Genomic DNA, 27,940 nt, shown 5'->3' with positions numbered 1-27,940 from the left:
CTGGAGGCTACCAGCATTGCTTGAGCAGAAAGCAGATCTCTGTGAACCAGCTTTGTGAAGGGAATATATACACCCTTAAAAGAGCGACAGCATGTCTGTAGTGGGGGTGTCAAATGTATGACCTGGGTGCTGGATCCAGCCTGCGAGTAGTCTGGCTGGCTATTGGAGTTGGAGGCTTGGCCTGCTGCAGAATTTGAGGTCCCTGGATCCTGGTGGGCATGGCTGTTGGTGGCAGTGGGAGGAACTAAAGCTGAGCAGATAGAGCTCTGGCTTGCTCTGCCACCTGATTCCCTGGACCCATGCTATCACCTGAATGTGGACCTGTGCCACTGGCCCTGGACCCACCCCAGCTGCTGATGGCTCTGTAGATCTGGCCAGGAGGAGTCCCTGTCATCTGGATAAAGAGTCCAAGAGGATTTTGACACTCCTGGTCTGTAGCATTATGAACTGAAGTTTCCTATTACAAGAAACACAAGCACCATTTAACCTTCACGGGGTCAGTGTGCTTGCTTTCATCTCAATTCCAGCCTCCTCCCTGGCGTGGGGGGAAGGCTGGGCTCAGGTGGGGTGGTGGCAGTGGTGCCACTGGGAGGAGTGGCTATAGCCCCCCCAAGCCCTCTCCCTAACTCTACCTCTGGGGCACTCTGCTTTGCTGCCTTTCATTTGGGAACCCCACGTCTCCTGCCTGCCCTGCCGGAAAGAGGCCGACACAGCCCAAGCCCACGGTAGGTAGCCCACCTCTGCCATGCACGCACATCCAGGGGACACGTGCCCCCCCATGCCTTCCTAGGGTGTGCGCACAGTGCCCGGGATCTGCACTCCTTTCCCCACCCCGCACTCTTTGGACAAGCTGCCCATGGCTCCGTCCTGCTCCTGGCCCCAGGGTCGTATTCACTGCCCCACCTGGGCAGCATCTGCCCCTCTCCCTGCCTCACCATGGGGGTCTCGATCTGCCCCTCCATGCCTTTTCCCTCCCCAGGCTTACCTGCAGGGTGCTTCTCTCCAAGCTGCCTAGCTGCATTTCTGGCCCCGTGCACCTGCATGTATGCACATGACATTTATCAATGACGTTATTGGCTATACCAGCCAAAAAAGCTGATGGCTTGATCATGTTAATTTTCCTTTTGATCTGATATGCAACTGATATATCAGTGCACCTCTACTGCTAATGACTCTACCAGAATATGCTGTTTTTAGAAATGGTGTAATTGTAGTCTCCTGCCTTCAGGGTCCAGGGTTCATTCATAGATTGTAAAGGCTGGAAGGGACCTCAGAAGATTGAGTCCAGACCCCTGTACCAAGCAGGAAAGGCAGCTGGGGTCCATCCAGTGTCCTCTTGAAGACTTCCAGGGTAGGTGACCACACCACTTCTGGGAGGGAGCTTTTTCCACAGTCTGGACACCCTGACTGTGAAGGAGTTTTTCCTAATGTTGAGCCTGATACAGTCTTCCAGGAGTTTGTGACCATTACTCCTGGTTTTCCCCAAGGATGCCCTGGTGAACAGTTGTTCTCTGAGCCCTTGATGTACGCCTCTAATCTAGCGGTAAGCTTGGTACTAAGTCCTCCCTCAGCCACCGCCTCTTCAGGCTGAAGAATCCCAGGTCCTTCAGCCTTTCCTCATAAGACTTGCTGCGCAAGTCTCTGATCATGTGGGTGGCTGTTCTCTGGACCATCTCACGTTTTACCACGTTCTTGTTAAAGTGCAGTGCCCAGAACTGGATGCAGTACTCCAGCTGTGGTCTCACTAGTGCTGAGTACAGCGGAAGAATCACTTCCTTGGTTTTGCTGGAGATGCATCAATTGATGAATGCCAGGGTACTATTTGCACTGCTGGCTCCTATTCATACTGTGGTCTGTTATTACCCCTAGGTCCCTTTTGTTCATGGTGCTGTTCAAGTTAGTGTCGCCAAACCTGTAGTTGTTCATCCCCAGGTGGAGCACTTTACATTTCTCGATGTTGAACTTCATCTGGTTCTAGTCCACCTAACTTGCCAGCCTGTCTAGATCTGCCTGCATCTGCAGCCGGTCTTCAAGCGTAACCATGCTCCCTAATAACTTGGTGTCACCCATGAACTTGGGCAGTGAGCTCTTTACCCCCACAACCAAGTCACTAGTAAAGATGTGGAAAAGCACTGGACCCAGCATGGACCCCTGAGGAACAGTACTGTCGTCTTCTTGCCAGGACAACACGGATCTGTTCATTAGGACTCTCTGGGTCCTACCCCGCAGCCAGCTTCCTACCCACCTAACTGTTGAGCAGCCTGCAGTCCTCCAATTTTCTCGCAAGAACATTGCAGGATACCAGGTCAAAGGCTTTAACAGAACTGCAAAATAAATGTAGTAAACCTGCCATTCACATAGACGTAGCACGTCCTCCAGTCTGTGGTGACTGTGCCCAGAATACACCTGAGCTTAATCTGTGTGCTGATGACATTACCATGTGAAATCTTTCCAGCTCCCCTGGTGCCTTTATGTGCACGTTGAAATGGAGGAGGAGCCCTTGTGTGAAGACTACAGTTGAGGCAGAGCAGTTCTTATCCCCCACACAAGATTTGTTAACAGTGGATAATGGCTGTTCCCCCTCTATCTTTTTGCAACTCTTGCTAGAACTGTGGAGCATGTCTGCTTATTGTCGCTTTCAGCACCATGCTTTGTGTTAAAAGGATCACTTTTTGATTCCTACATCCCCTGTGAATTTGTAGAAGTGGCATGTTAGAATTGACTCCTCAACCTACATTTTCACTAACTACTTGCCTTGTATGCACACCAGCCCAGCCTCTGGCTTTTGTACTTTTCATTCCATCCACGAAGAGCACGCACCAACTGCTGAAACTTCCTTAGCCTGACGAAGGGTTTTGGAACCCGAAAGTTTGTTTAATAATTGTTTTCCAACTTTTTAAGTTGGTCTAATAAAAGATATCAGATTCACCCTTGTCTGCCTATGTTAGAATCCCTGCATTTTAAGTTAAATGTTTGCCTTTTCAGTTGGGATTCAGAAAATAAATCTTAGTATTAGCAATAGACCTTGCATAGTTAGGTCCTGATGTATCTCTAATTATTTTTGTAAACAGGGAAAAAAAAAGATTAAAATGGGGAGAGGAGCATGATTAATGTGTCTTGACTAGACAAGATTGCAAAAAAAAAAAGAGAGTTCCTGAAGACTCGTATCACATTCTCAAATTATGTCCTGAACGGTGCTTGCTGTGAATTCATCAGGCTGCTGTAAGGGAGGAGATGCAATCAAATGCTATACCTCTAGGTGTCATGGTAAGCTAGCTTTTACTTCTAAAATGGTGCTTTAAAAAATATCACTTTGTGTTTACCATATTTGCTTGCGTTGAGCTCAGTATTTTTTTTTATTTGTCATGGATGGCATGTTGAATTCATTTTATTTTACTAATGAATAACATAGTTTGCTTTTCTTCGTAGGGGTGACCTGGAAACTTTTTTTCCTGAGCACAGCAGGGTGATTTTATTTCCCTCATAGTCCTGTCTTTCAGATCAGCCTCTTCCTTCTTAAATCATGGAGATGTATCTAGTGAAAGGGGGAGACCTGAAAACTGAGCCAAACATAGAAATATGTGCTGCCCACATCTGTGAGGGGGTGGGCAGGAGAGGAATGTAGCTAAGCTGCATGGAGATATTCATCACCAGAAGTTTAAGCTTCTTAAGAAGCCTCCTGCAAAGTCATCTGGATGGTTCCCGATTCACTGCTGACACTCTAGGATACATTGCTCTGTTTGTGGCATTGAAAAGAATGCCATAAAATTGTATGATCCGATGCATAAAGTTAGTCAAGCTGAGTTTTTCATACACAAGTCTTCAAAGATTGAGGGGCTTTTTTAAATTTACATATTTTGTTCCATGAGAAAAATCAGTTGCAGACTTTGGTTCAGTTTGTCTAGAGGATTTCCAAGTGTGAGATTTTTAAAGAGCCCAAGTGCTTTAGGAGCACAAGTTCCATTGACTTCTAAACGGGAACTGTACTTCTGGGCCACTTGAGGTCTTCTGCCCAAGCCCTCTAAGGGCCTATATATGTGCAGCAAGGTTGCTCGGATGCGCTATCATTATCACACTCCAGCATCTCATGTATCAGTGTCCCACACTGAAAAAAGGTGGAGGGAGGACTTTAACTAAAGCTTGTTCATGGGGATGCTGATGCACAAGATGATCCCAGCGCTTTAATTGAAGCAGCTCTTGGAGCCACTCTAAAGTCTCCTGCCCCCAAACACACACTATGGGAACACATGTATAAATGCCCAGCCTAAAGCATTAGCTAGTTAAGAACCTGTCCTGCCTCTCATTCACATGTAGCCAGGGTGGATTTGATTTTTAAATCATTTTAAATCATGATTGAAATCACTGCTCAGGAAGCCTCAATATAATCATTGTTTTCTATAAAAAGTGAATTCCTGTTGTTTGATATCCTTTATTCATTTTACTTCTTGAAACTTTGCCCTTTTAGAGTAAGGTAAGGGCTTGACAGTGTGTATACAAACCTGCAGAAAGGCAATAGGGCTGATGGGTGGGTGTCAGGTCTGTTCTCTCTAGGGATCCTGGTTTTCTGATTTTAAAAAAATCCTCATTTCTGTATGGAATTGGGGATTTTTTTAAAATCAGAAAATATATTTAATTAAAAAAAATTTTTTACAAATGTTACGGTTTATTATGGTGTGTCATTTTAATGATAGAAAAATGTGGATTTGGGGTTACATTTTTTTACTTGAAAATTGGGGATTTTTATTTTATTTATTTATTTATTTATTTTAATTGGGGAAAACCAGGATCCCTGGTTATCACTCATCTCCATATACTGCTGTTAACAAGATTGTTATTTTTGGAGACTACAAACTCTCCCTATGAGTGAAGAAGGGAGTTTGTGCCCGAAAGCTTGCAAAGAACAATTTTTTCCAACTATTTAGTTGGTCTAATAAAAGATACCACATCTACCCAAAGCACCTAGCCTGCCTGTGTTCTCTGGAGACGCAAACCTACAGTTTGAGAACTGTAGCATCACAGTTTGAGAACTAAGCATCACAGAGATGGGATCTTCTAGACCGGGGTGGGCGATTTTTTTTATTTTGGGCGGAGGGCCCCTTACCAAGTTTTGGCAACATGAGGGCTGCATTTCCCTCTCTGGTGCAGAGAAGCAGGAACCGCCCCATGGTCCCAGGCCAGAAACCTCTGCTAAGCAAGGGCTTCTGTTTGGTGGGGTGGGACTGGGTGTGCCTCACTGCTGAGTCCCTCTGTCGGCTTTCCCTGGGTCCTACTGCCCCTGGCTCCTGTCATTTTTGACAGGCAGCCAGGAGCAAATAAATATTACATTTCTTAATTTTTTTTTAGGGGCCCTGGGGGCTGGATCTGGCCCCCAGGCTGTAGTTTGCCCACCCCTGTTCTAGACTGAGCACTGAGTCCCGCTGGGTAGAGTGGTTTTGTTTAATCTTTACTAATCTATGGAGGAGCCTCTGGGAACCCCGCAAGAGTGGAGCCCCTAATATAGTCCATGGCCTGTTGTGACCTATTTATAAAACTTCTAGAAAGGTTACATGAATCTATTGTCTCAAATAGTATATAATTAGAAGCTATAATTCCTATTCCATGATGAGATCTTTAACATATCTTAAATTAAAACCATCTTTTATATAGATTTTTTTTAAAAGCACCTTAACAAAAAATACAAATAAATGAAAAAAATCTGATTTTATTTATTTTTAAAATGGTTGTTTTTTATCCACCCTGCATGTAGCATTCCCAGCTCTCCTGGGTATGCAGGTCTAGAGTCCCACAATGCCTATGTAAGGTAGGTTATATTGAATCATACCCATTTTTAAACTATAAGCAAACTGCAAGTTCTAGAGTAGCATAATGACTAAACTTGCAATAAGACAGAAATTCTAGTGAATGGTGCTACATGACAGTGCCATTATTTCTTCATCTAAAATAATGATTGTATTAGTCATTGTATGTTAAATAACTGCCACACTTCTGCTTGGCTTTGAGGTTATAGCAACTAAAATGCTTCTTTGTGTGAAATTTGTACTATACCTTGTGAACCTTCAGGAAGCAGAAGATGTGTTGTAGAGTAGATGCCTATTCAGTGATCATATAAGGCAGTGTGATCAGACATTGTTTCCGGTATTGTATTTGAGAATAGTAAAAAACTACTTCAGTTGTAGCTTTTTACTATGTACCTTCCTGTATTGTTGCTTTATACTTCTAGCTAATTTACGCTGCACCTACCATATGACTCAACGACAAGTAAACACTTTTCCTGTAATCACCAGTTTGCAGTTATCTTTATTACTGCAAAAATGTGCTCCGCTTATACATACATGTGCATAATTTTACTGGAGTAAAATGACACTGTTTGTTCTGTTATGACTTCTTCCCTTGTTATAAAGTAATAATGAGGTACAGAAAGCTTAGAGCAAGCTGTGCCTGTAATCAATGAGCAGTGGTTATTATATTCTAGTAAGTGTAGCCTTTTTTAGTCCCCAGCACTTCCCTTAAAACAGAGGATGCTGCATATGATCAGCGTGTTGCAGGACTCATGCAATATAAGTGCATGTACACGAGAGGGCAGATTGATGTTGCTGGGTGTATTTTCATCCCTTGCTTTGGGATGGTGTTTAGAAGAAACAGCAACATTTTACTAATATACCAAAAATGTGCTCTCAGGCTTGAAATAACCACTAGTAGAGCAAAGTAAAGCAAATTTTAATGAATGCCTAAAGTCTGGTGAACTTTTTGTTAATCCATTCTCCCTTCTAAATAAGATGGGGTGTGTTCTCCTAGCCCTTTTTCTTTATGTAAAATAACTGGAAATAGCTCTGAAGTCTTATGAAATACAAATTTGTGCTCTGCATTTCCATTTAGAAGCTTGTTTCCAATCTGATCAGTACTCCTATGGTAATGTGTTGTCAGCTATTTTGAGGGGGGGAAGATATCGGGGCTTTCTTCCCATCCTGTCCATGATAACTTAAAGCCACCTTCTATAGCTTCCCCAACAGTGACATCCTCTCAACCTACACAACATGGCCTTATCCAGGAAGGTGCAACTGCCAGAACCATATTAATTGCCCCTTGCATCTATCCACTTGCTACCACTTTCTTACTTAATTCAGGATTTCCCTCCCCTCACCCAAGTCTTTCAAGGCCTTTTATTGAACCTGGGCTCTCGCCCGCTCCTTATTTCTGGACAGCTGCAAACTTTTACCAGATTTGGAGGTGCTTTATTCTCAGGCTGGCTAGCTCGGTTTGGAGCAGGACTGGAACCACAGCCCAAGTCCTGACAGCAAGCTAAATCTAGTTGAGTTTTTGATTTTCCTTTGCTCTTTCCTACAGCCCTAGACTGGTGGGAAGAGCTACAGGTCTATCCAGCCTAGTATCTCATCCGTCACAGGGGTGGAGTAGACACTAGAGCATACAAATCTTTATTTATTTATTTTTTACTTACCTGGCAGGGGAAACACTATGTATCTGAGTCCAAGAAGGCAGTTCTTAAGCGTTCCGAGGGATAACTGTTCTTCTGGCGTGGTTTAGTACTTGCCCAGGTGTTAGGGCTTAAAGCCCGCTTTATGGAAATGGGGGGCTCCTTCCTAGCTTGCTCCTGCGGCCATATGGCTGAGGGCAGGTGAAACTTGGGAGCACCTGAACCCCAAGCCTTCAGGCTTGGGCCTGCACATAGGATGCCTGCCAGAAGACTTTGGAAATATCTGAAGCCCCTGGTGGGGGTGGAGGATGTTTACCGGTTGTAGGGCCACTTATGGCTCTGGACTGACTCAAGGATTTGGACTTGATTTGGCTTGGAACATGAAACTTTCTTAAAAAGGAAAAAAAAAAAAAAAAGGAGTCCTAACATTAACACCTGATGGACCTGTCCTCTGAATTCATTCAGTTCCCTTTAGAATCTGGTTAAATGCCCAATCTTCATGATATCTGATCTTTAAAATTAGTGTAGTGAAACACCTGCAAACACTGCAATATTGATTTAGCTCGAGTTGATTCATTTCTGACTTCCAGGCCTGCCTACACTACAAGCCATAAGAAAGTTTACTTATCCTGCAGTTGATAAGGGGGAATTAGCAAGAGGGCTGCCCCAATAGAAAGTAGAAAATAATGACTTCTTTTGTACAATCAGGTATGATGCTAGTGCAGCCTTCAAATGTTTAAAGTGTGAGGTCACTTGGAGCAGCCGCGCCACCCACGAAGTAAAGGCTATGTTTCTTTAACCATATTGCACTTAAATCCTATACAGCTCATGCTCTACACCCTGCCTCACCCTGCAACAGTTTTCTGCCTGAATCCCAATCTTCTGCTGTCTTCAAGGTTTTTTTGTTTTTTCTCCCATTCCATTTTTCTTCCAGTTACGTACTAACTTCCAGGCCCCTGATATCTTTTTGCTTTTTTACTGTTATATTCTGGGGGTGATCTTTACTGCAATATTAGATAGTACCTTACCAGATTAACCTATCTAAATCACATGTCACTTCTGTTCAGTTAGTCCTTATTGTTTTGGAAGGTTTGGGGTGGGGGGGTTGGCCTGGTGAAAAGGAGATGGATCACTTGCTGCAGTGGTATAAGAATAACCTTTATGCCTCTTAAATAAGAAGGCCTAGAGACATGCCCCTTTGTGTCAAGTTGCATATTACTGTATGTGTGGACTCATAAAGAGCTCTGTGCAAATATTTTGGGCTGCTTGGACCCAGGCAACTTTTTATAAGTAAACATGCATGTAGTTAGTGATCCAGCTATCACCAGTCCCTTAATGTTGTAATAAAGGTATTCTTCCCCAGAATACACCAGTAAAAAAGGTGGCTTACACTTTACCAGTATTTTTCAAATGAAACTGGGAATGATCTACACTAAATATAATTGGTATAATTGGAGCCACACAGAGTCAAATCTTTGCAACTACCTTGGTTATAAAGAAAACACTTACCAAATTTTATATTGGTGCAAAGTAGGTGCGTCTACCAGACCCCAAATAAGAGAGGCTTATTTGAGGCCTGGTAGACGCATCTGTTTTGCACCAATATAAAGGAATTGATACCAACCAGCTTTTAAAGCATTTTTCTTGACTGTTCTTGCATGCTGGCTTCTCATGCTTGCTTGGATCAAAATTGTTCCCACGAGAACTCAAAATAACTCTCTCATTTTGAACCTAAACAGTCTTCCTTAGCTGGCATGAGTCTTGGAGCAGCGATCTCGCTCCCATGAATTCTGGGCACTTCGGTTTCTCATTCCTCTCCCATGAGAGCATTCAAAATAGGTATCTGAGGCCTAAGTGGAAAAAGTGACATTTGAAGTACAACTACTTTTCAGCTAGTTTTGGAAAGTGCTTTTTGCCCTCTAACCCCTTTGACTGGAAACATGCTACTATTTTAAATTTGAATGGAAGCATGGAAAAAGCCTATTGTTTATTTATCTGTTTATTTTTTTTCAGGAATGAAAAATTTGGTGAAAGTACATCAGTGGTTCTCAACCTTTTTTTGTACCAGGACCCATTTGTAAGCATCGATGGCCAGTCCTGACCCAGTGCCCCTCACTCCCAGCCTCCTGCCCCATTGCCGCCCCCCCCCCCCCCGTGTGTGGGGCAGGGGTGCATGTGTAGGGCATGGGGGGGCCCCAAGCAGCCCATTGCAGGCCAGAACTCTGCCATCCTGCAAAAGAAAAGCCACGGTTTCCCCCATTTTTCTCCTTTTAAAGGCAAATCCATTTTTAAATTTTGTTTACAACCCTTTCATATATTCTTGTAACCCTCTTTTGGGTCTCAACCCACGTGTTGAGAAACGCTGTATTTAGTCTAAGCTTTTCTGTAAGCATAGTTGTCATTTGAGACCAATTCGTCTAGGAAAATGTTCTGTTTTCTTCCTTGTAAATTGTCTGTGTATTAAAACAGATATTGTTGACATGACTTGTTGCTGTTTGCTGACTTGCTTGGCACTTGACTTTTGCCCTAGTTGATTACTGACCATTTCAGACCATGCATACACATCACTTACTTTCTCTTTTCTGCGGAGGTTTGTCTGGGAAATGTGTCAGCTAAAGGGCTAAGATTACCCAACAAAATATGAATAACCTGAACTAAAATGTGACCACAGATATCTGCAAACTGAGTTGTTTTATTACCGAGAACCCAGCAGCAACTCTGTCATCAGGGCCACATTCTAAAAAGGGGTTTAAAATGGTGTACAGATGCCCGTCTTTCTGTAATAAGCTACTTTACACATCTATAATGGGAAGCCTTACATTATGGCTCTCCCTGGAACTTTTCCTTGATTAGTCTGTCTTTGCTGCCTAATATTTCCTGAAGCGCTGTTTGTTTATATAGGAGTTAGCAGGAAGAGGAGTCCTGTGTATGTGGTAACGGGGTTGAGTGTTCATGCTGGAGCTGAAAGGAGACCAACCTGATTGACAAGGGCCTGGTGCACAGTCTTGACTGGTTGGGGCTGCACACATTCTAGCTCCTCCATAAGGAATTCACATCTTTCTGTTGGGAACTAGCATGCAACAGAGAATACATGCCAAGAAATGAAATATTTGATAACAGCTGCCTGTCCCCCCCCCCCCCCTTCCAGGTTGTCTATCAAGGAGGCATTTAAAAGCCACCCTGGGAAACTTAAGCAGTGAACTTTGTGAAGCGGTCAGTAGTGCTACACTCTTGGCATACCTGACCTATGGGTAAGCATTTGGGGGGGAATACCATGACCATGAAGGTGGCAAGGAGAAATAACCTGACCAAGTAGGTGGCTTAAAAATGGCTTTGTGTAGTGGAGGGTAGACCCCTGTCTGCTTGCAGACGAGACTCCCTACGAGATCCCCCTTGTTATCCTCCTCCTGGAAGCTGACTAGTGGGAAGCTCTTGGTTACGCGCTGACTTGATGGAAATGGGAAGCTTCTCCCTAGCTTGCCCTCAGCCATATGGCCACAGGAGCAAGTGAAATTTGGGGGCATCCTGACCCCAAGCTGATGCCCACTGAAGGATCTGGAAGTAGCTGAAGCCCCGGGCTGAAAAGTCTGCGGCAGAGGATGCTTGCCGGTATGGGGCCACATAAAGTTTTTGAATGATTCAAAGGATTTGGAAACTGATCTGGCTAGTTTGAGTTGGGACGCACACAAATTTCCTTTAAAAAAAGAAACACAACTCAAGATTGCCAGTTGTGCATGCAGTTTTCATTGCTTCCTTTTGTGCATGCATTGTCCCCCTCTTGTATCACATGCTGCAAGTTACTTCACAGCTGCAGCAGAATATTTTCCATTTTAGAGGTGCTCTCCTCTGGTTCCCTTCTCATCACCCTTAAAAACCTTTAGAAGGCCTGCAGAGGAGAAGATCAGTTACTGCTAATTTTCTGAAATAATCATGGACTTGATGAAACAAAGGTAAACACATGGACCAAAGTATAGCTGGGCAGGGTGATAGGAGGTCACTGATAGGAAGACTTTTAGTGTTGATGATGTCTAGAGAGAACATTTCCCTTTTCTGTACGGAGGGGAAGACAGACCTGAGTCTTTTCCCGTGGTCTTCAGCGGTATTGTGCTTGCTGGTGTGGTTTGATCTGGTATTTGCAGTTTTCCTATGACTCCCGTGTTGCTTTTGTTTCACTGCGGCTGTAGAAACTAGAATGCGTTTTCACAAACAAGAAGCGAATCCAAGTCTTCTCTTATGAAAGTTGACTTTTCAATGTAATGTTGAAGGTGCTTCACCGAACTAATTTTACAATTCATCCGATGCTATATTTAATAGCGTATTTCCAAAAATCAGCCTTCTAAAATTGCAGAGTGCATCTTTTTAGCAGGAAAGCAGGCTTTTTTTCTGAAACCAGAGCATGGAGAAATTGTTGTAATGGCTCCTAAAAAGACTGCTGCTGCTTTTAGGCCAGCAAGCCGTGGGTGTGGAGTCCAACGTTAACCCTCTTGCAGCTGCTAAAGAATTTGTCAGTGTCTTTTGACTGAGGGGGAAAAAAGCTGCTACCAACTCCTTAGTTTGTGCCTAAAGTAGCCATTGAACTAGCTGGTGACTGGTGAGCTGCTGCACAGTCACCCATGACTCTGGAAAAATCTATTTTTTCTGCAGTCTGCCTTCCAAAAACAAGATGCATGTCTTATTTGGGGGTGTGACATGTGAGGAAAATATGGTGGGGTCTTTTCTTTGAAGAGCAGGGTGCCCTTCCAAACATGTAAGATGTGGTATGCAGCAACAATTGCAAACCACTGAAACTGCTCATGGGCACCAAACTGTCCTTGTAAAACTTTGTGGCAATCAAACCCACTTGAGGGAGAAAACAGGTAAGCACACATGACCAGGAATTTGTTTTCTTTCCTTTGCAGATGGGCTGGAAGCCATGTCTTGGCAACAGTTGCTAGGGAGTTTAGCAATCGCTAGCTTTTGGCTTGGAGCACATCTCTTTGGGAGGGAAGTCTGAAGGCAAACTGGAAGGAAGATCCTCAGGTCACAAGGGAAGTCTGCAGTGAAAAGATATCGGAGGATCTGGGCGTTGAAATGGTGATCAATGTGTGTGTATGTGTGTTACCACACTGACTGGGGAAAGATGGCCAACTTGCAGCTATGTAGAGGTCACTTCTGTCATTTATTCAAAAAATATCAGCATCTGGATAATCTGCTGAAGCCTTATCTACTGGTGTTAGGCATTGCTGTTAAATCCTCCTTCAGATAAATGGCCATAATATTTAACTAAAGCACACAAGGATCAAACAGTCATTTTAAAAAGGAAAAGCAAAATCCCCTCTTGGCCAGCATTAGGCTTAAACTCTTTAAAATGAACTCCCTCTATGTGACTTGGGCCTGCTTAAGATGGCTGAAGAAGCTTCCTTCAGAAACCAAGTTACTCCAATGTAGAAGAACAAAATAATCATTTTTTCCATAGCATCAAAAAGTACAAGTAGCTCTGAGATCAGTAATTGCATATGGTCCTAACCAAGTAGCCTTTGACTTTAAGCTTTTTGGTAGTTGTTAACCCCATTGCCCAGGGCACACTTATCTGAAAGTTAAGACTACTGGTAGAATTAATGATTGGGAAGGAGGAGGTGGCTGCTGCCAAAATATCATACATTGCTCTTTGCTTCCTGTATAATTAAGGCTAAAAAGTGCTGCTCTAACTAGGAGCATTAATGACAGTGAAATGACCTGTGCATTCAGTCAATGCTGAATTCACCAATGCCGTTTTCCTAGGAACTTTCATGGTATGGAGATCCTTCCACCCAGCATGTTCTCTTTTGAGGATGTGAAATACTGCTGGCAAGTAGTTCTTCTTATAAACCACAAGGAATTTATTGAACATTGCCTTACAATGTCTAGCAGCTTTTATGTAGATTTGGATGTCTACATACTGCTGAGCGGTGAAAAATCGAAAGGTTTTTCTTGTTACACTCTTTTAAAATTTTATCTTGGACATCTTTTTTTCTTCTCTGCATTGATATCTCAGTTGAACATACCATGTGGCAAAACCTGCTTTCAAAATGCTCATATTGGTACAATATACATGGTCAAATTGTGCTTAACTGATTCAACTGGTTTCAGAGCAGACTTCACCGGAAACAAACACACGCACACAAAAAATTGGGAGCCAGAGGGGAAGGAAATGGGGAATAGCTGCCCAGTCTAAAGAATGTATTTTGGAACTTAAGTGGGACCGAAGCTGCCAGATCAAAGTATTTCTGCAGTTTCCTGGACAAGTCATCAAGTGAGGACAAAGGACTGGAGCAGGCTGGCTAAATGATGCTGAGGTGCAGACTTCAAGGAAAATGAAACCTGGCGGCAACAGCAGAACAGATACGGGCTTACTTGTCCAGTGAATCCAGGGATGCCCGAAAGCTTGCTAAAAAGAATTTTTCCAACTAGTTGGTTTAATAAAAGATAATTGATTTACCCAAAGAACCTTGTCCACCTTGCATGCCAGTCACTCTTCTGGAAAAGAGAGATCAGATGTTTTGAGACCTGATAGTCATGGTATTAAAGAAGGATGTGTACAGATTGGAGGGAGTCCAGCACTGAGCAACAAAATGGCTGGAGGCCTGAGAAGCAAGACTAATGAGGAAAGGCTGAAAGAGCTAGGGTCATTTAGTCTGGAGAGGAGGGGCTGGAATGTGGATTTGATGACAGTCTTCAAATACCTAAAAGAGAATAAAAGGAATCAAATCGTGGTAGAGGTGACAGACTAACTATTAGACCAACTAGATGTTTTCACCAAAAAAAGTCTTTATTTGCAAGCTTGCAGGCACAAGCACCCTTGTGCTTGCAAATAAAGAATTTTTTTTGCAAAAATTGAGTTAGTCTAATAAAAGATATCACCTCTACAATGAGTTCTGATTCCTTTTGCCTCTAGACCAATCCAGCTATTACCTGAAAGAGGATAATAGAGAAGATGGAGATGGGCTTTTCTCTGTGCCTGTAGGGGACAGGGATAGGAGCAATGGCCTTGAGGTGCAGCAGGGGGGATTTAGGTTGGAGATTAAGACGAATTTTCTGCTAATGAGGGTGGTCAAGCACTGAACAGCCTACCTAGAGAAATGATGGGCTCCCCATCTTGAAAATTGCCAAGACTCAGCTGGATAGACATTTGGCTAGGATAGCTTAGTTGGGGACAATTCTGCCTTGAGCAGGGGCTAGAAAAGACAACCTCGAAGTCCCTTTCAACCCTACTTTCCTATGATCCTATCTATACAGTCTTTGTTTTTCCCCACTCCGCATAAGACTTCAAAGAAGAGCCAGCCAAGAAAACCCTTCCTCACGGACAGCTGAAGTAAAGAAAAAAGGAAGTATAAGAAAGGATGATGAAAATAATTTGGGTTCTCTAATAAGAACATGAAATCTGTCATTTACTGGGCCAGACTGGATCCATCAGTCTAGTATCCTGTGTCTCACTGGTGGAGAATAGATGTTGAGGGGGAGGGCAAGCAGGGCACGTGCAGAGACGACCTAAATGATGACTAAAATATGCTGCAGATGTGCCCAAGTTCATAGGTACATCAAAACATTGCCATGTGCTGTTCTTTACCTTGTACTCCCTGAAATTGTGGGAGGGATCGCTTCATCCGGCTCTAAAGGGTGAAGTGACTTCTGCTGAAGCCACTTGCCTGAATCATACCTAGTGTTTGCACCAGGAAGACATTAACAACGACAGCGCTTCCTTAGACATGTAATTTGTCTGCTTTCAATGCAAAACCATTGAGGCTATCCCTGAGACTTCCTTTATCAATATGTTAAACAGTAAATTCCCCAAACTTCCTCTGCTGTTGTTGGGGCTGCCTGTCTCCACCCTGCTATGTTGCCAAGCAGGTTTCTGCACTGGGTAGTGTTCAGTTCCTTATGCCTGCATGAATATGGGTGGATGGTTTTTGAGAGTCTGGTTTGCAAGTTACCTTTAAAGTAAATATAGGGGGAAAAAGCCCCATGTTTCCCATCCAGATATTATTTTGTTAATAAAGCTAAGTGTACCTTCAGCCTGGAGATCAGGGCCTTCTGTATGACAGTGTATTCTCTTCTGCTGTGGGAAAAGTAAGCACAAGGTTGTATGCTAGCAACAAGAAATGCTGCCAATAGAGAACAAAGTGCTGGCCCTCCGTTTCTTTAAGGCGAGAGGGGACACCAAGGCAGACTTCTGTGCTTCCTGCGTAGACTTAACATCCTCTCTTCTCTAGTGCGAAGAGCGCTGCCGCTCCAGAACGCAGCCGCAGCATCTTACATCTGGAAAATGTTTCCCACATATCCTCCATTGCTCTTTCCAAAGTTGCTCTGAAACACGGAAGTAAGCTAAAGGTCTGGGGACTTATAAGTAAATAAAGCTACAAAGTTACCTTGTTCAGCGGACTGCAGTTACAGTAGACTCTTTCCACTCTTCAGAGTTGCCGTTAAGCTTAAAGGAAATGCCTGTGGCCGGTGTTACTTTCAAGTCTGCCCTCTCTCCAGATGTGTCTGCTCAATCTATCACCAAAAGGAGGAATACTGGAAACAATGAAACAAAGAGAGGTCTCCCTTGAGGAACCAGAAAGAATAACCACAGTACTAGTCTATTAAGTTTTTTGTTTTGGGGGGGTTGTTTCCCCCCATTTTAAGTGACCCAGCTTTGGTCTTTTGGATTTGCCTGTACAGCAATGTTGCACTGGATTTGTTTTGCTCTAGGCACAGTATTTTAATCACATTAAGCTGGAATGGCATCCGCTCAACTTTGTTCTGCTGTCTTGCACTACCTTCATTGTGAAGTGCTGCATCCACTCTGTTCCCGGCTTGCTCAGGTTGGATGATAGTAATAATCTGGGCAAATAGTCCATGATGCAGCGTGCTGCTACTCCACTATATACCTTGGATTTCTATCGTGTGCATTGGAAGCTCCCAGGCTCATAGTAGAGATCTCTTTTATTAAACCAACAAGATTTTTGCAAAAGAAATCGAGTCAAATAAGCAGTGTGCTCCCCCTCCTCTCCTCCCTGGGAAGTCCATAACATTCCTGCATTTTTTTGTCAGCACTGGGATGAGTAAATAGCTGAGGGGGCTCTGGTTGCAGATCATGAATTTGAAAGGGATGATGCATGGGTATTGGCATTCACAAAAGTAAACACTTGATGCTGTGGCTATGTAGGGCAGGGCCTGGCACCCTGTGGCCTGCAAAGGGGTCAGATCTGGCCCTTGGTGACAGAGGAATTGGTGGCGCACAGCTCACCCAACAGCATTCTTCCTTTTCCTCCTCTGCCCTACCACAAATCCCCTCTGTGGTATCCTCCTTTCCCATGCAGCAGCCAGAGTTTAGCCTTGCCACCAAATTTGCCCATCCCTATTGCTGTTCAGGGTGGAGATCTGCAACACTTGGTCATGTGGGTAAGTGGAGGCAGCAGCTGGGGAGCTGTGGAGAGGGTTGTTCCAGTGAGGACTGGCAACCCCACTCTTCATAAGAAGATTGCAGGCCCCTGGCACAGGGTGTTGAATGCTGCTCCTTGCCGCTGGTTGCTGCTGATGTTGTCATGGGTGTTTTGCTGTTAAGAGGGTACAGATGTGCTGTGTTAGTGCTTGTCCATGCGCAGAAGACCCACTGACTGCAGTCTTGTGGGACTGATGATGGGGGACACATCCCGGTGTTTTGCCCCACACACCCACCTTCCTCAAAGACTGTTAACAGAAATGTCTGGCATGTTGCTGCAAAGCCTTGTTGATTTACCAGGAAAGGTTTCTTAAGATAGGGAGGTCTGGAAAGGTCCCTGATGCCTAAACCAGGGAGGTTTAGGTTGGATATTAAAAAAGACTCACTAGGAGGGCGGTGAAGCACTGGAACGGGTTAGCTAGAGAGGCGGTGCAATCTCCATCCTTAGAGGTTTTTAAAGCCCAGCTAGACAAAGCCTTGGCTGGGATGATGTGGTTGAGGCTGGTCCTGCTTTGAGCAGGGCGTTGGACTCGATGTGACCTCTTGGGGGTCTCATCCAACCCTCATTTTCTATGATTCTGTGAATTGTAAGAGGCTTGGGCCAGTTCCTGGAGTGAGCAGATCTTATACTCCAGACCTGAGTGGACACTGCCAGGGGGGCATTTGCAGTTCGAGAGACCCAGCTTAACTTCGGCTTCCCTGATGCTTGCTCAAGAGAAAGGAACAGCTTAAGTGTACCTTGAGCAGTTGAAGGTCAGTAGCGCGCGTGTGCTGGAGACTGAGGTAGCAGTGCCTTTTAATGAAGCCAGGTGTTTCTTGTCATGTGCCTCACATAACATACGTCTGTATTTTGCGCAACAGCTGAAAGAGCCAGGGAGAAAGCATAGATGGTCGATAGGAGCTAGAGGAGTGACACTTTCTCAAGGTTGTGGACAGCTGGTGAGGGTGCCCTGTGCATAACATCCCAGCGGGTCAAGGAAATAAGGTCAGGAATGTGTCCTTGAAGTTATGGAGTAGTTGTGGATGAGGAATGTGTTGTAGCCAAGTGACTGAAATTTGTGGTGTGGATTTTTATTAGGAATCAATACAATGGGGTGGTTTGGGGTGGGGGGGTGCAAAATGTCATGTTCTTTCAGAAGTGCTTCTCAACCTGTTAAACTCCTTCTTTCCAGCCGAATTATGACGAGAATAAATAACAAATAGCAAAGGGATAGTCATGCTCCTTGAATTCAAAGTTGTTATTTGACTGGAGATTAGTGCAGTCGTGGCATGGCAAAACTCCAAAGCATTCTGCTTCCCCACCGAGATGATAGTTGTGGAGAAGGGCCTGTAATTAGGCCACAGGATAGCATGTTCTCCATGGCTTTCTGGACTGTACAAGGTTGGGATGCTATGCTTGACCTTTTGTGTGGGAGGGCTTCATGGCAGCCCTTTGATTCAGCATCCTCTGCCTCGGGTACTGTGACAGAGCCATGTGCGCTGTTTTGGTCCTTGATGGTTGTCCAAATTCCTGCCTTCACAGCCCTGTGTTGGGATGTTGTCACTGGCTCCTTGACCTGTCTTGTCTGTCTTCTCTCTTCCCCATCTCACCGTTGGAGGCCTGTCTACACTCCAACAACAGGCTCTGCAGTGTAACTCCCTTCTGCATGTAGGCCCAGACTTGGCAGGTGCTAAGGGACAATTGAGAACACCCAAGTAAAGGATTTAAATTGCGGCGGGGCAGGGGGTGGGGTGTAAGCTAAACACAGCCAACTGCTGGAGTCAACTTCCTGGGAAGGTTGTGGTATCTGCTGTGGAGGAGACGTTTAAGAGCAAATCTTCCAAATACCGGCCATGATTGGTTTAGGCAGAGCTAACCTGCCTTGGTGCGACAGGATGGACTAGACTAGTGGGGGCTAACTACCTCGGCCAGCGTGGCACAGATTGGCCCCACGCAATTCCCCAGTGCCCCTCTGAACCCCTTCCTTTGCCTTGTCCCACTCGCTTTCTGTTCACTACTCTGCTCGCCGTCCAATCTCCTGGTCTGCTTCCTGCCCTATCTGCTGCTGCACTGTGCCCTCCATGATTTGTCATATGCCCCACACAGAGGTTGCCCATGCCACGTGTGGCACTTATGCTGCAAGTTGGCTATGTGATCGGTGGTGCTCAACCTCTTATGTACCAGGACCCACATGTAAAGATCAGTGGCCAGTCCCTCACTCCTGACCCGCTGCTCTGTGTCCCCAGCCCCTCCCCCCATGTGTGGGGCGGGGGGTCTGGGGCATGAGAGGCCCCAAGAACTACTCACAGGTTGGAGCTCTGCCAGCCTGCAAGGGAAAAGCTACAGCTACCTATGTGTTTCTCCTTTAAGGGAGACTCCATTTTTTACAGTTGGTTGATCCATTTTTAAAGTTTGTTTGTGACCCTTTTTTTTTTTTTAATATTCTTGCAACCCACTTGGGTCATGACCAACAGGTTGAGACATGCTATAGACTAAATGACCTCTTTGGAGTCTTTTCCATCTTTGTTTTCTAGGATTTTGCGCTTAGTGTGCCAATTCTAATGCTGACATTCATAACAACTTGCTTTTCCCATAATTTTGGATGCTGTTCCCTTATGGTCCCACTCTGGTGATTCACTTCACAATGCCAAAAAGTTTTTCAAATGATTTCTTTCTTGTATAAACTCCTTGTAAAATGGAGGGTGGGGCTTGCGGTATTGGATAGCAGCAGGCAGATTAGTGTGCGCATTCAGGCTGTCGCTGTAGAGAAGGAAAGGCTTTGCTCCAGAAGGTAATGAGCATGCCAGGATGATAAGTCTTACTGTCAGCAGAATGAAATTCCCCCAAATCTCCTTCCCCTCCCCACCAACAGCTGGTGCAGGAGTAAAGTGGTAATTGCAATCAAGGTCCATAAAACAAAGGTATGTTGATACATCCCGTCACAGGATTACTTAGTGAAAGCTAAAGCTCGGACCCATCCTGCTCACTTTTGTTTTTGCTTTGCAGAGTGTGGCTTGCAGACTGTGGGTATGTGTTAGGGTGGCTTCTGGCTTGCCATCGCTTTTGCTGTTTGAGCTGCTTGTGTCTGGCCATTCTGGGAGGCCAGTGCTGGCAAATGACCGTGTCCAGATGAGTGCGGACATGTGGTATGTGGTGCCGCAGACGCATCTGCAGCACTGCACATTGCACATGCAGGCGTGCCCTGTGCCGCTACCTTGCAGTGCAGGGAGTGGGCAGGGTTGACTCCGGGAGATCCTGGGTTCAAAAAAGCCCATGCCAAAAAGTAGGGTGGCACAGTTGGTAGCAGCATGCACCACACAAAGCCAGAGCCTGGCTGGCCGGAGCCACACTCCAGCTGCCAGCCAGGCTTCCTGCTATGGCTGCAGCCCCGGGAGGCCCCAGGACCCCAGGTAAGGCTGCTGGGGCCAGCACAGTTGCTGGCTTCATCCTCCCCTATCCTGCACAGGCTAACCTGCCATGTACTAGAGCATGCATGGCACAGCCATTCCCTGGGGACAAGTTGTGCTGCTGCTGCTTGTCCCCGGGGAAAGAAATGTCAGTGCTCGTGTGGACATGGCCCTGGAGTCTAGGTGCGGTGCAGAAAGAATGACTCAGATTTGTGTTTGGTGGCAAGGAGCTCAAAGAGGTTATTGTCAGGTGGTACACTAGCTGGTCTGCTCACCCAACTCACTAAAACTGCCTGGGACAGTGGTAGCAACACCGTGCATTAATTACACTTCCTGAGGTTGCTACAAAGAGACAGTCCTTGGGGCACCGGTATCTATACCTGCAGTACCCAAGTTTGGTGCCAGTGTTTCTGTCCTTTTACCAAGATGCTCATTTTTCCTTGCTGCTTTGCCACACTCACCTAGCATCTTTGGTTCTTGTATCTTGGCACCTGTCCCCTTTTTGTTTTTACTCCTAATGCTCCCTTTTTTTGTATCAGCTTCTCTGCTCTTTAGTGTGGTATTATTATTTTTTTTTCATGTTTCTTATCAGGTCATTCGGCAGTCAGCCACTTCTGTTCTTTGCCTTAAGTTATCCAGTGGTCCTCAAGACCTGTTCTTCCTGAGCAATCTTAACTTACGCGTGGCATAGCATAACCAGAAGGCCAGCTTGTAATATTCATTATCTCTTGCTAATGTTCTTCTATATCTGCACTAGAATTTATTCAGCCCCATGGATGTTGGTCATGACAACATAGCAGCTTAGAATTAATTCACTTGGGACAGCCTCATTCCAGGTTCATGTGTAGGAAGTTTTCTGCCACTTTTCAGACTTTTCAAAAGGCATATGTTCAAGTCAATGTGGTTTTGCTGCTCTAGAAATTATGCACTACACTGCCTCTTCTCAGCAAGGTCAAAGAGAAAATGAGAGCATTAAAATCCTTCTGTTCTGAAGCACCTGAAAGTGATTTTCTTAGAAATCTGAGTTTTAGCTCTAACTTATGTAGTAATTTTTATTTGTAATACTAGGAACAGCCATTACTTAAATGGAAATATCGTTTTGACCCCCCCCCCCCCCCGAAATCTAGGGCTACTCTTCTTGGGATGCATTAAAATGATGCTGTTAGGTACGCACAGCCAGGTGAGTGGGGAGCATAGCTGTAGGACTGCACAGGCCTGTCTAATAGTGCTTAAAGAAGCACTTGCCCTTTGTCCAGGCAGCAATGACTACTTAAGTATAAGCAAGTACACGTATCATCTGCTGGCTGTGCTGTTACACAGCTGAATGTCATTGATGGCATTTTACTTATGCATTTCATAGTATACACAAGGGGGGAGCTTCAAAAAGCTTGCTTTCCCTCATTCACTTTCCATTCAGCTAAGGGATCTTACGGGACAGAGGCAGACATCTGTCAAGGATGTGGAAAGAGGCGGCATATTTCCTCTGGTTCAGAGGTACCATTGTGTGGAAACTTCTTCCCCTGCAGAGGCTAAATACCTCTTCAGTCTTTATAAGATTTCTTTTACCTTGCTTGTCTCCCTGCCATGGTTTCATCAGGCAAGATAATTGCTCTGTGCAGTAGGTCTTGTTCTGAAGCAGTAGGTGAAAGTGCCTAAAAATGGCTACTTTTCTACTTCCAGATCAGAAGGCCCCACACTGTGGTGCTTTGGTGGCAGATGTTCTGTGTTTGACCTGTGGGACTGAGTTGCTGATACCACCCTTCAGACGATCTCCCATGGGGGGAATACCTGTAAGCACCTAATTAACTTTGGAGCATATGTCCCGTAGAAAATCCCAAAAAATTATACTCCTAAGTCACTCAGCTACTTTTGAAAATCTTGCCTCATGTTACTAGAGCTAAGAAAGGTGCAGCCAACAGAGAGGCTGTCATATGCCTGCAAAGAAAAGAGCCAGGTAAATTCTTCTTCCCTGTTGGCAGACACAGCTGGCCATCTCTGAAGCAACTCACTGGTTGAGATTTAGAAATCATACTTTGGGCAAAATGCCTCAATACCACACTCATAACAAACCAAAAATATTGCTGAAAACATACCTTGCGTCTACCAGACTGTGCAATTTGCTAGTGCTAGAAGTAATGTAACAAGCACCATTCATTTAACACTGTACGAGAGTGCGGATTACCCACATATTGTATGCATTTTTTTGGCAGCTTTGCTTTCTCCATGAAAGACGAAAGCTCAGCCCCTAGTTGCAAGTGAATGCAAAACATATGGCCTCATTTTTTCCAAAGGTGTGGAGCATTTGTACCTTGTATAAATTTTGGCATCACTGACCCCAGCAATCGTATTTTTTTCCCTCTCTCCATCTCAGCATTAATGTTGGGTGAGTCATTATCTGAACTAAAAATTCAACTGGGGTGCCACAGCACGCTGGGGTGCCTTGAGATCCGTTCAAGGGTGCTGTGGGGCGCCATGCAATGTTAGCATTGTTAGGAATGTGACCATGATTCACAAAATAAACCCAGAGATTTCAAATAGGATTTCATAGTCTTACAAAAATCCTGACCTGCTATAATCTTTTTGAGATTAGAACAGAAGATCCCCCCTCTATAGCTGTTACCTGCTATCTCTTACTTAATGTGGGAGGACCTTCTTTGTTCTTTCTAAACTGTCTCCTCTGGTGGGATCCCTTTGCGAAGGGACTTCCAAGAATTACAGGAATCCTAAGAACAATTAGGCAAATTAGGGTAAGGTTCAAAAGGTGATCCCCTTGCCCCAGGAAGTGGTGTGTGGACAAGTGCTCCGATCCTTGAGCCCAGGGCTTGAGGTTCAAGATTCCCTGTATGCTTTTAGGGGTCCTGGCACATTAGTCTGAAATACAAGGTCTTAGCAGGCTCTTGGTGATTGCAGTACAAATATGAAGCAGCAGCATTGTGATCTGTCAGGCAGCTTGGTTATTTGGGCATCTTTCATAACTTTCTCTCAACTCGGAAAACGCAACAGCCTGTGTCCTTTGGTTCATGGAACCGAATTTCCTTGGATTTGCTGAACTTGTTGGAAAAACTCCTGTAAATTTGTTGCTCGATCAAAGAAGTTGCAAGTTCTTAAAGCAGGTCTGTGTCACTTGCTGAGACTTGACAGCGTTGGTGTGATTTTTTTTCTTTTCTTTTTAGCTACACTGCAGGCTTTTAAAACTATATAAAGGCTGGTGGAGGAATTAAGTTGCAACTGTTCTGCTCGTCAGTGGTCCTATCAACCCATAATTTATTTCCTTTTACATTTTGTGCTTGCAGGTATCCTCTGAGGCGAGGCAGCTCTTTCACATTTTTAACTCCTGGATCTCACTGGGACTTCACGCTGGTGAGTAAAGTGTGCAGCATGTTAACAAAATCAGAAATAATGTGCAAGCAGATAATGTTCCCTCTTCCTAAAGGAGGAAGAAAAGCAACATGTTCCTCTCTGCCCGATTAGACAAGTACAAATGCTTCCTTACTGAACTGTCCTGAGTCTTGAGGGGTATTGAGTTGTACATAGTGCCCTTCATCAGTCTTTACCAGAATATGAAAATTGCATGTTATGGCTTGTGGCTCTCTGCATGGCAAGATAATGCCGCCATTGTCTTTTTGCCAACACTTGATGACTGAGCCAGTTAAGTGTAACTGAGCCAGCAATATGACAACTGGCATTACGACTAGGATTCTACAGAACTATTCGCTATGAAATATGGTAGATCCTTATTTTTGTAACCCTTGTCCTCTCTTCTCTTCTCACAACTCCTCAGTGCATTTTACCACCTCTTTGTTATGGCTGGTTACTTTTCAGGTCATAGGCATTAAGAGCATTTATATACGTGCTTCGGGCGGGGGGGGGGGTGCTTTCTGCTCTAATTAAAGCACCCAGAGCATCTCATGCATCAGTGTCCTCATGCTTAAAAATGGCCGCAGGGTCATTTTTAATTCACTTTAGTTAAATTGCCCCTACCACCATTTTTAAGCATGAGCATGCTGATGCACGAGACACTGGAGTCTGCCAGAACACGGTAATTACCACTCTCCAGCAAACTTGATTTATCAAGACTGCTCTGCAACGCGCTATAATTAGAGCACAGGAGCACCCTTGCTGTTCATGTATAGGTGCCCTAAAGCATCAGGTATATTTATGGGGCTATACAAATAATAGGCCAGTGAGGTAGGGCAACTTAAAGAGAAAAATGCTCTTCAGGGTTTTTTTCATTCTAAGCTTTTACCTGGGGGTTACAGAAAAACTGCTCCAATACCACCAATTAAGTGTTTTCAAGTTCTGTCTCTCTTTATTAGCCTTGTAGTCTGCTTTTATTTACTTCTTGGCATGCAAATGTATTAACTCTATAACAGACTTAAATACTCTTGCTTGATTTCATCTCCCACTACTATCAGCTGCCTAAAGCAAGGAAACCCCCTGTTGAATGACTTGCTTTGTTATCTGCAAAACTCCAGGAGTTCCCCTTTCTATCTTAAGTACTTCCCTTTGCCATTCAGCCCCTCTTCTGTCATTCAGCCCATGTGGCTTCACCTTCATCCTGAGCAGCTGGTGAATTCCAGCGTCTGCACGTAGAGGTGGCTCTGGACTGGTGGACCCAAGGAGATGTTTCAAACTGGGACTCCTCTATAGGGTTGTCTGTTTTAAGGAGGGACCTATAGAGGGAGGCCTGATGGTAGTTGAATCATCATGAATATGGGGGAGAAATAAAGGAGAGCATGGATGACTGAGGAGATTGGCATAGCTGCAGAGCTGAACAGTGGAGTAATCACAGTGCTCTGGCTCATTTCCTAGGCCCTGTTGCTGCAGAATATAGGTACAGGTCTATACTAGGAAAGGTATAGCTACATGATGCTATACCAGGGTGGATAAAATACAACCTGTGGGCCAAATCTGGCCCTGCCAAGGGATTTTGTCCAGTCCATGGTGAATCCCTTGGCCCTGCCCAAGCCAGGCATAGGGGTCATGACATGCAGCCAGTCCCACTGCTCCTAGGCATGCAGCAGGGCTGGAGTGCCACCATGGCCAGACTTGCTTCCCTCCAGCCTTGGTGACAGCTGCCACTGCCACCACTGGACCCAGCCCAGCTGCCCATGCCCTTGCCCCAGTGCTGTCACCACCCTACAATCCTGGGGTCTCCATGGAGAGAGTTGGGATGTATGCAGCCAGGCAGATAGGATGAGGCCGCAGGCAGGCAGGGAGCAGCGTTCGGGAGTGGGACAGGTAGACAGGGCCAGGATCACTGGGTGGTAACAGCATGGGGCCAAGGCCTGGAACAGTCATGACCCACTGTCTGCGTGCCCCTGCAGCAGGCACTGGTTTCATGGCCCGGGGCATACAGGGAGCGGATTATGGCTCTGCCTTAGGCCCACACTGAAAGCCCCAAGATCTGGGCCCTGGCCCCGCTTGCCTATTCTGCTCCTGGATGCTGCTCCTCACCTGCCTACAGCCCCAACCCATCTCCGTGGAGCCCCTTGCATCATGGGTCCGGGGCCTGGGGCAGAGCTGTGATCTGCTCCCCACACTGCCCATAGAACTGGCTCTTGTCACGGGGGCATGTGGGGAGTGGATCACAGAGCTGCTCCAGGCCCCAGCCCTAAGATCCCGATCCCAGCCCTGGCCCCGCCACCCACCCATCCTGTTCCTGGATGCCGCTCCCTACCTGTATGCAGGGCAGAGCCACTTAGGGAGCTTGAGCTTTTGTGGTGGGGGGAGGGTGCTGACCTGGCCCATGACAGCTCACCAAAACTCTCTAAGTGGCCCTCTGGCCCAAATAATTGGCCACCCCTGTGCTATGGCATCAAAGGGCTTCTGCTATGCATACATCTTAAGTGGCAGAACTGGGCTTTGCTGTTTAACTAATTTTGTGTGCTAGAGTTGTCTGGAATACTTGTCTCTCCATAAGGGGCTTCTTGCCAATCCCAAATCACACCTCTTTGCATGCCAGGCCGCGCTAGCAGATCTTCACAGTGAAGAAGCAGCCTATGTCTAGTTCTAGTCCACATGGGTGCCCTCTCTCCTAGACTGTTCCTTCCCCTTTCTGTGACTGCATTTACCCCCCTCTTCCAAACCTACCTTAGCCTACATGCGTTCAGAAGTGATTATGAGTAAGATCCGTAGACGATTTGGGTGATCCCTGCTATTGATTAAAGACCTGATGACTGAAAGCCTGTGCACAGCTTGTGTCTGGAGCCAGTACTGGCTATATACTTTTTTTTTTTTCTCCTTGCTTGTTTTTGTTACAAGAGACATTTGCATGAAAACAGGGTCTTTGATCTTTGGGAATCTACTTGTCCTGGCGCACATTCCTTCCCTGGAGTCAGAATTGTTTTCTAGGATCTCAGGTTGTCAGTAAGCAGCAGAAAGCAGGCCAATACCTACAGAGCAAAGTTCCTATTTTAATGCAGATGCATGCAGAATAATTGTTCATGAGAGGCTACTGGATCTTTAAATTGAGCTCCTGAAGTTTATTTAATGATTATACTAATACTACCTAGTCGTTCTTAAATAAGCAATCCAAAAAGTTTATTGAAGAAGAGTGTTCCTTAAGGAATTGCATTTAGAAAAATGCTCCTGCTTTTTGCAGCTTCTTCGATAGGCTATATAAGAATCCTGGTATTTACAGTTTAATACCTTTCATAATCTATCTTCTGCCACATGAGCTGAGTTTCTCAGGAAGAATTACGCGTGACTTTGTCTAGCTAGAAAGAATGAGAAAACAGTGTTCTCATGACTGCCTTTCTGTAACGCTGCTAACATCTCCTTTGCTGAGCAGTATGAACTAGCACTTATCCTGGAGTCTGTTTCTGTTTTAGTGCCACACCAGAATGATACAGCTGGCTCTGTTGTCAGAGGTCTGCGTCCTGTATGAAACTATATTGGGCAGGGAAAACGGGGCCTAGCCAAACAGTGCTTATTTCATAAGTCTAGCCAGTTGAAAAATAAAATCTTGGCTTCCTTCAGAGTCTGGGATTTGGTCTATAGCTGCGTGTTAAAGATGCGTATATACTTAGAAAAAGGAGGAAAAAATATTAATCCTCAGACCAGAAAGGTGTGAGATTTTTGCAAGTTCTGTTTTAAAAAAAATATATTTTTGTAACTTAATCTAAAAACCCCACATCACTTCCATGTCATCAAGCCAGCCAAATGTCTATTCTGCTATTTCAAGGGAAAGTATTCATTCAGTGAGCCCCACACATCGCATCCTACATTAATTTGTTTTTGTATATATATAAAAAACTTTTCTTGATTAACAGCTCAGCAAATGACCTGAGTGGGCCTGTTGGACAGAATACGTGTTGCTGTTTAGAACAGATTCAGAAAATTAGACAAAATAAACTCAGAGTTTTCTTGTGATTTTTAGCAGACTTGCATGTGGGACTCTGGAAAGCCTAAACTGCTGGGGACTGAAGAGAATGTATAATGAGAACAACAGTAGAATCTGGTTAATCTGTCACTCCACGGAAATCTGTAATAACTAGTTGCACTTGACTGTCAGTAATTAGCCATTTTCAGCTTTGTAGGCAGTGCATTTTGCATGTCATATCAAAACACAGTAGAGAATTTTTTTCTTTTTTTTTTTTTTAACATTTTATAACAGGAAAGAAAATGCATTTTAAATTCTGAGTGTGAATTGTCCGGATTCTGGTTCACTGCCTAAG

At 44.8% G+C, this 27,940-nt stretch overlaps 1 protein-coding gene and 1 long non-coding RNA gene across 2 annotated transcripts in view; both read left to right on the top strand.

Annotated features, from left to right (window-relative positions):
• NET1 (neuroepithelial cell transforming 1) overlaps positions 1 to 27,940 on the top strand; it is a 77,182-nt gene that overhangs the window by 19,119 nt on the left and 30,123 nt on the right. The window contains exon 2 of the mRNA XM_090041529.1: positions 23,555 to 23,621. Within this exon, the coding sequence (XP_089897655.1) occupies positions 23,555 to 23,621 (67 nt within the window). The remainder of the gene's footprint in view (positions 1 to 23,554; positions 23,622 to 27,940) is intronic.
• On the top strand, positions 54 to 9,572 carry LOC149865436 (uncharacterized). Its single transcript, XR_016441699.1, has 3 exons — positions 54 to 1,351; positions 3,072 to 3,267; positions 9,446 to 9,572. It is a non-coding gene; the product is annotated as an uncharacterized LOC149865436 (long non-coding RNA).

This window comes from Crocodylus siamensis, chromosome 4 (assembly GCF_052110815.1).
Source record: "Crocodylus siamensis isolate JL-2025a chromosome 4, ASM5211081v1, whole genome shotgun sequence".
NCBI lineage: Eukaryota > Metazoa > Chordata > Crocodylia > Crocodylidae > Crocodylus > Crocodylus siamensis.
Note: the sequence above shows the minus strand (reverse complement) of the source record. Positions and strands in the feature narration are given on the sequence as shown.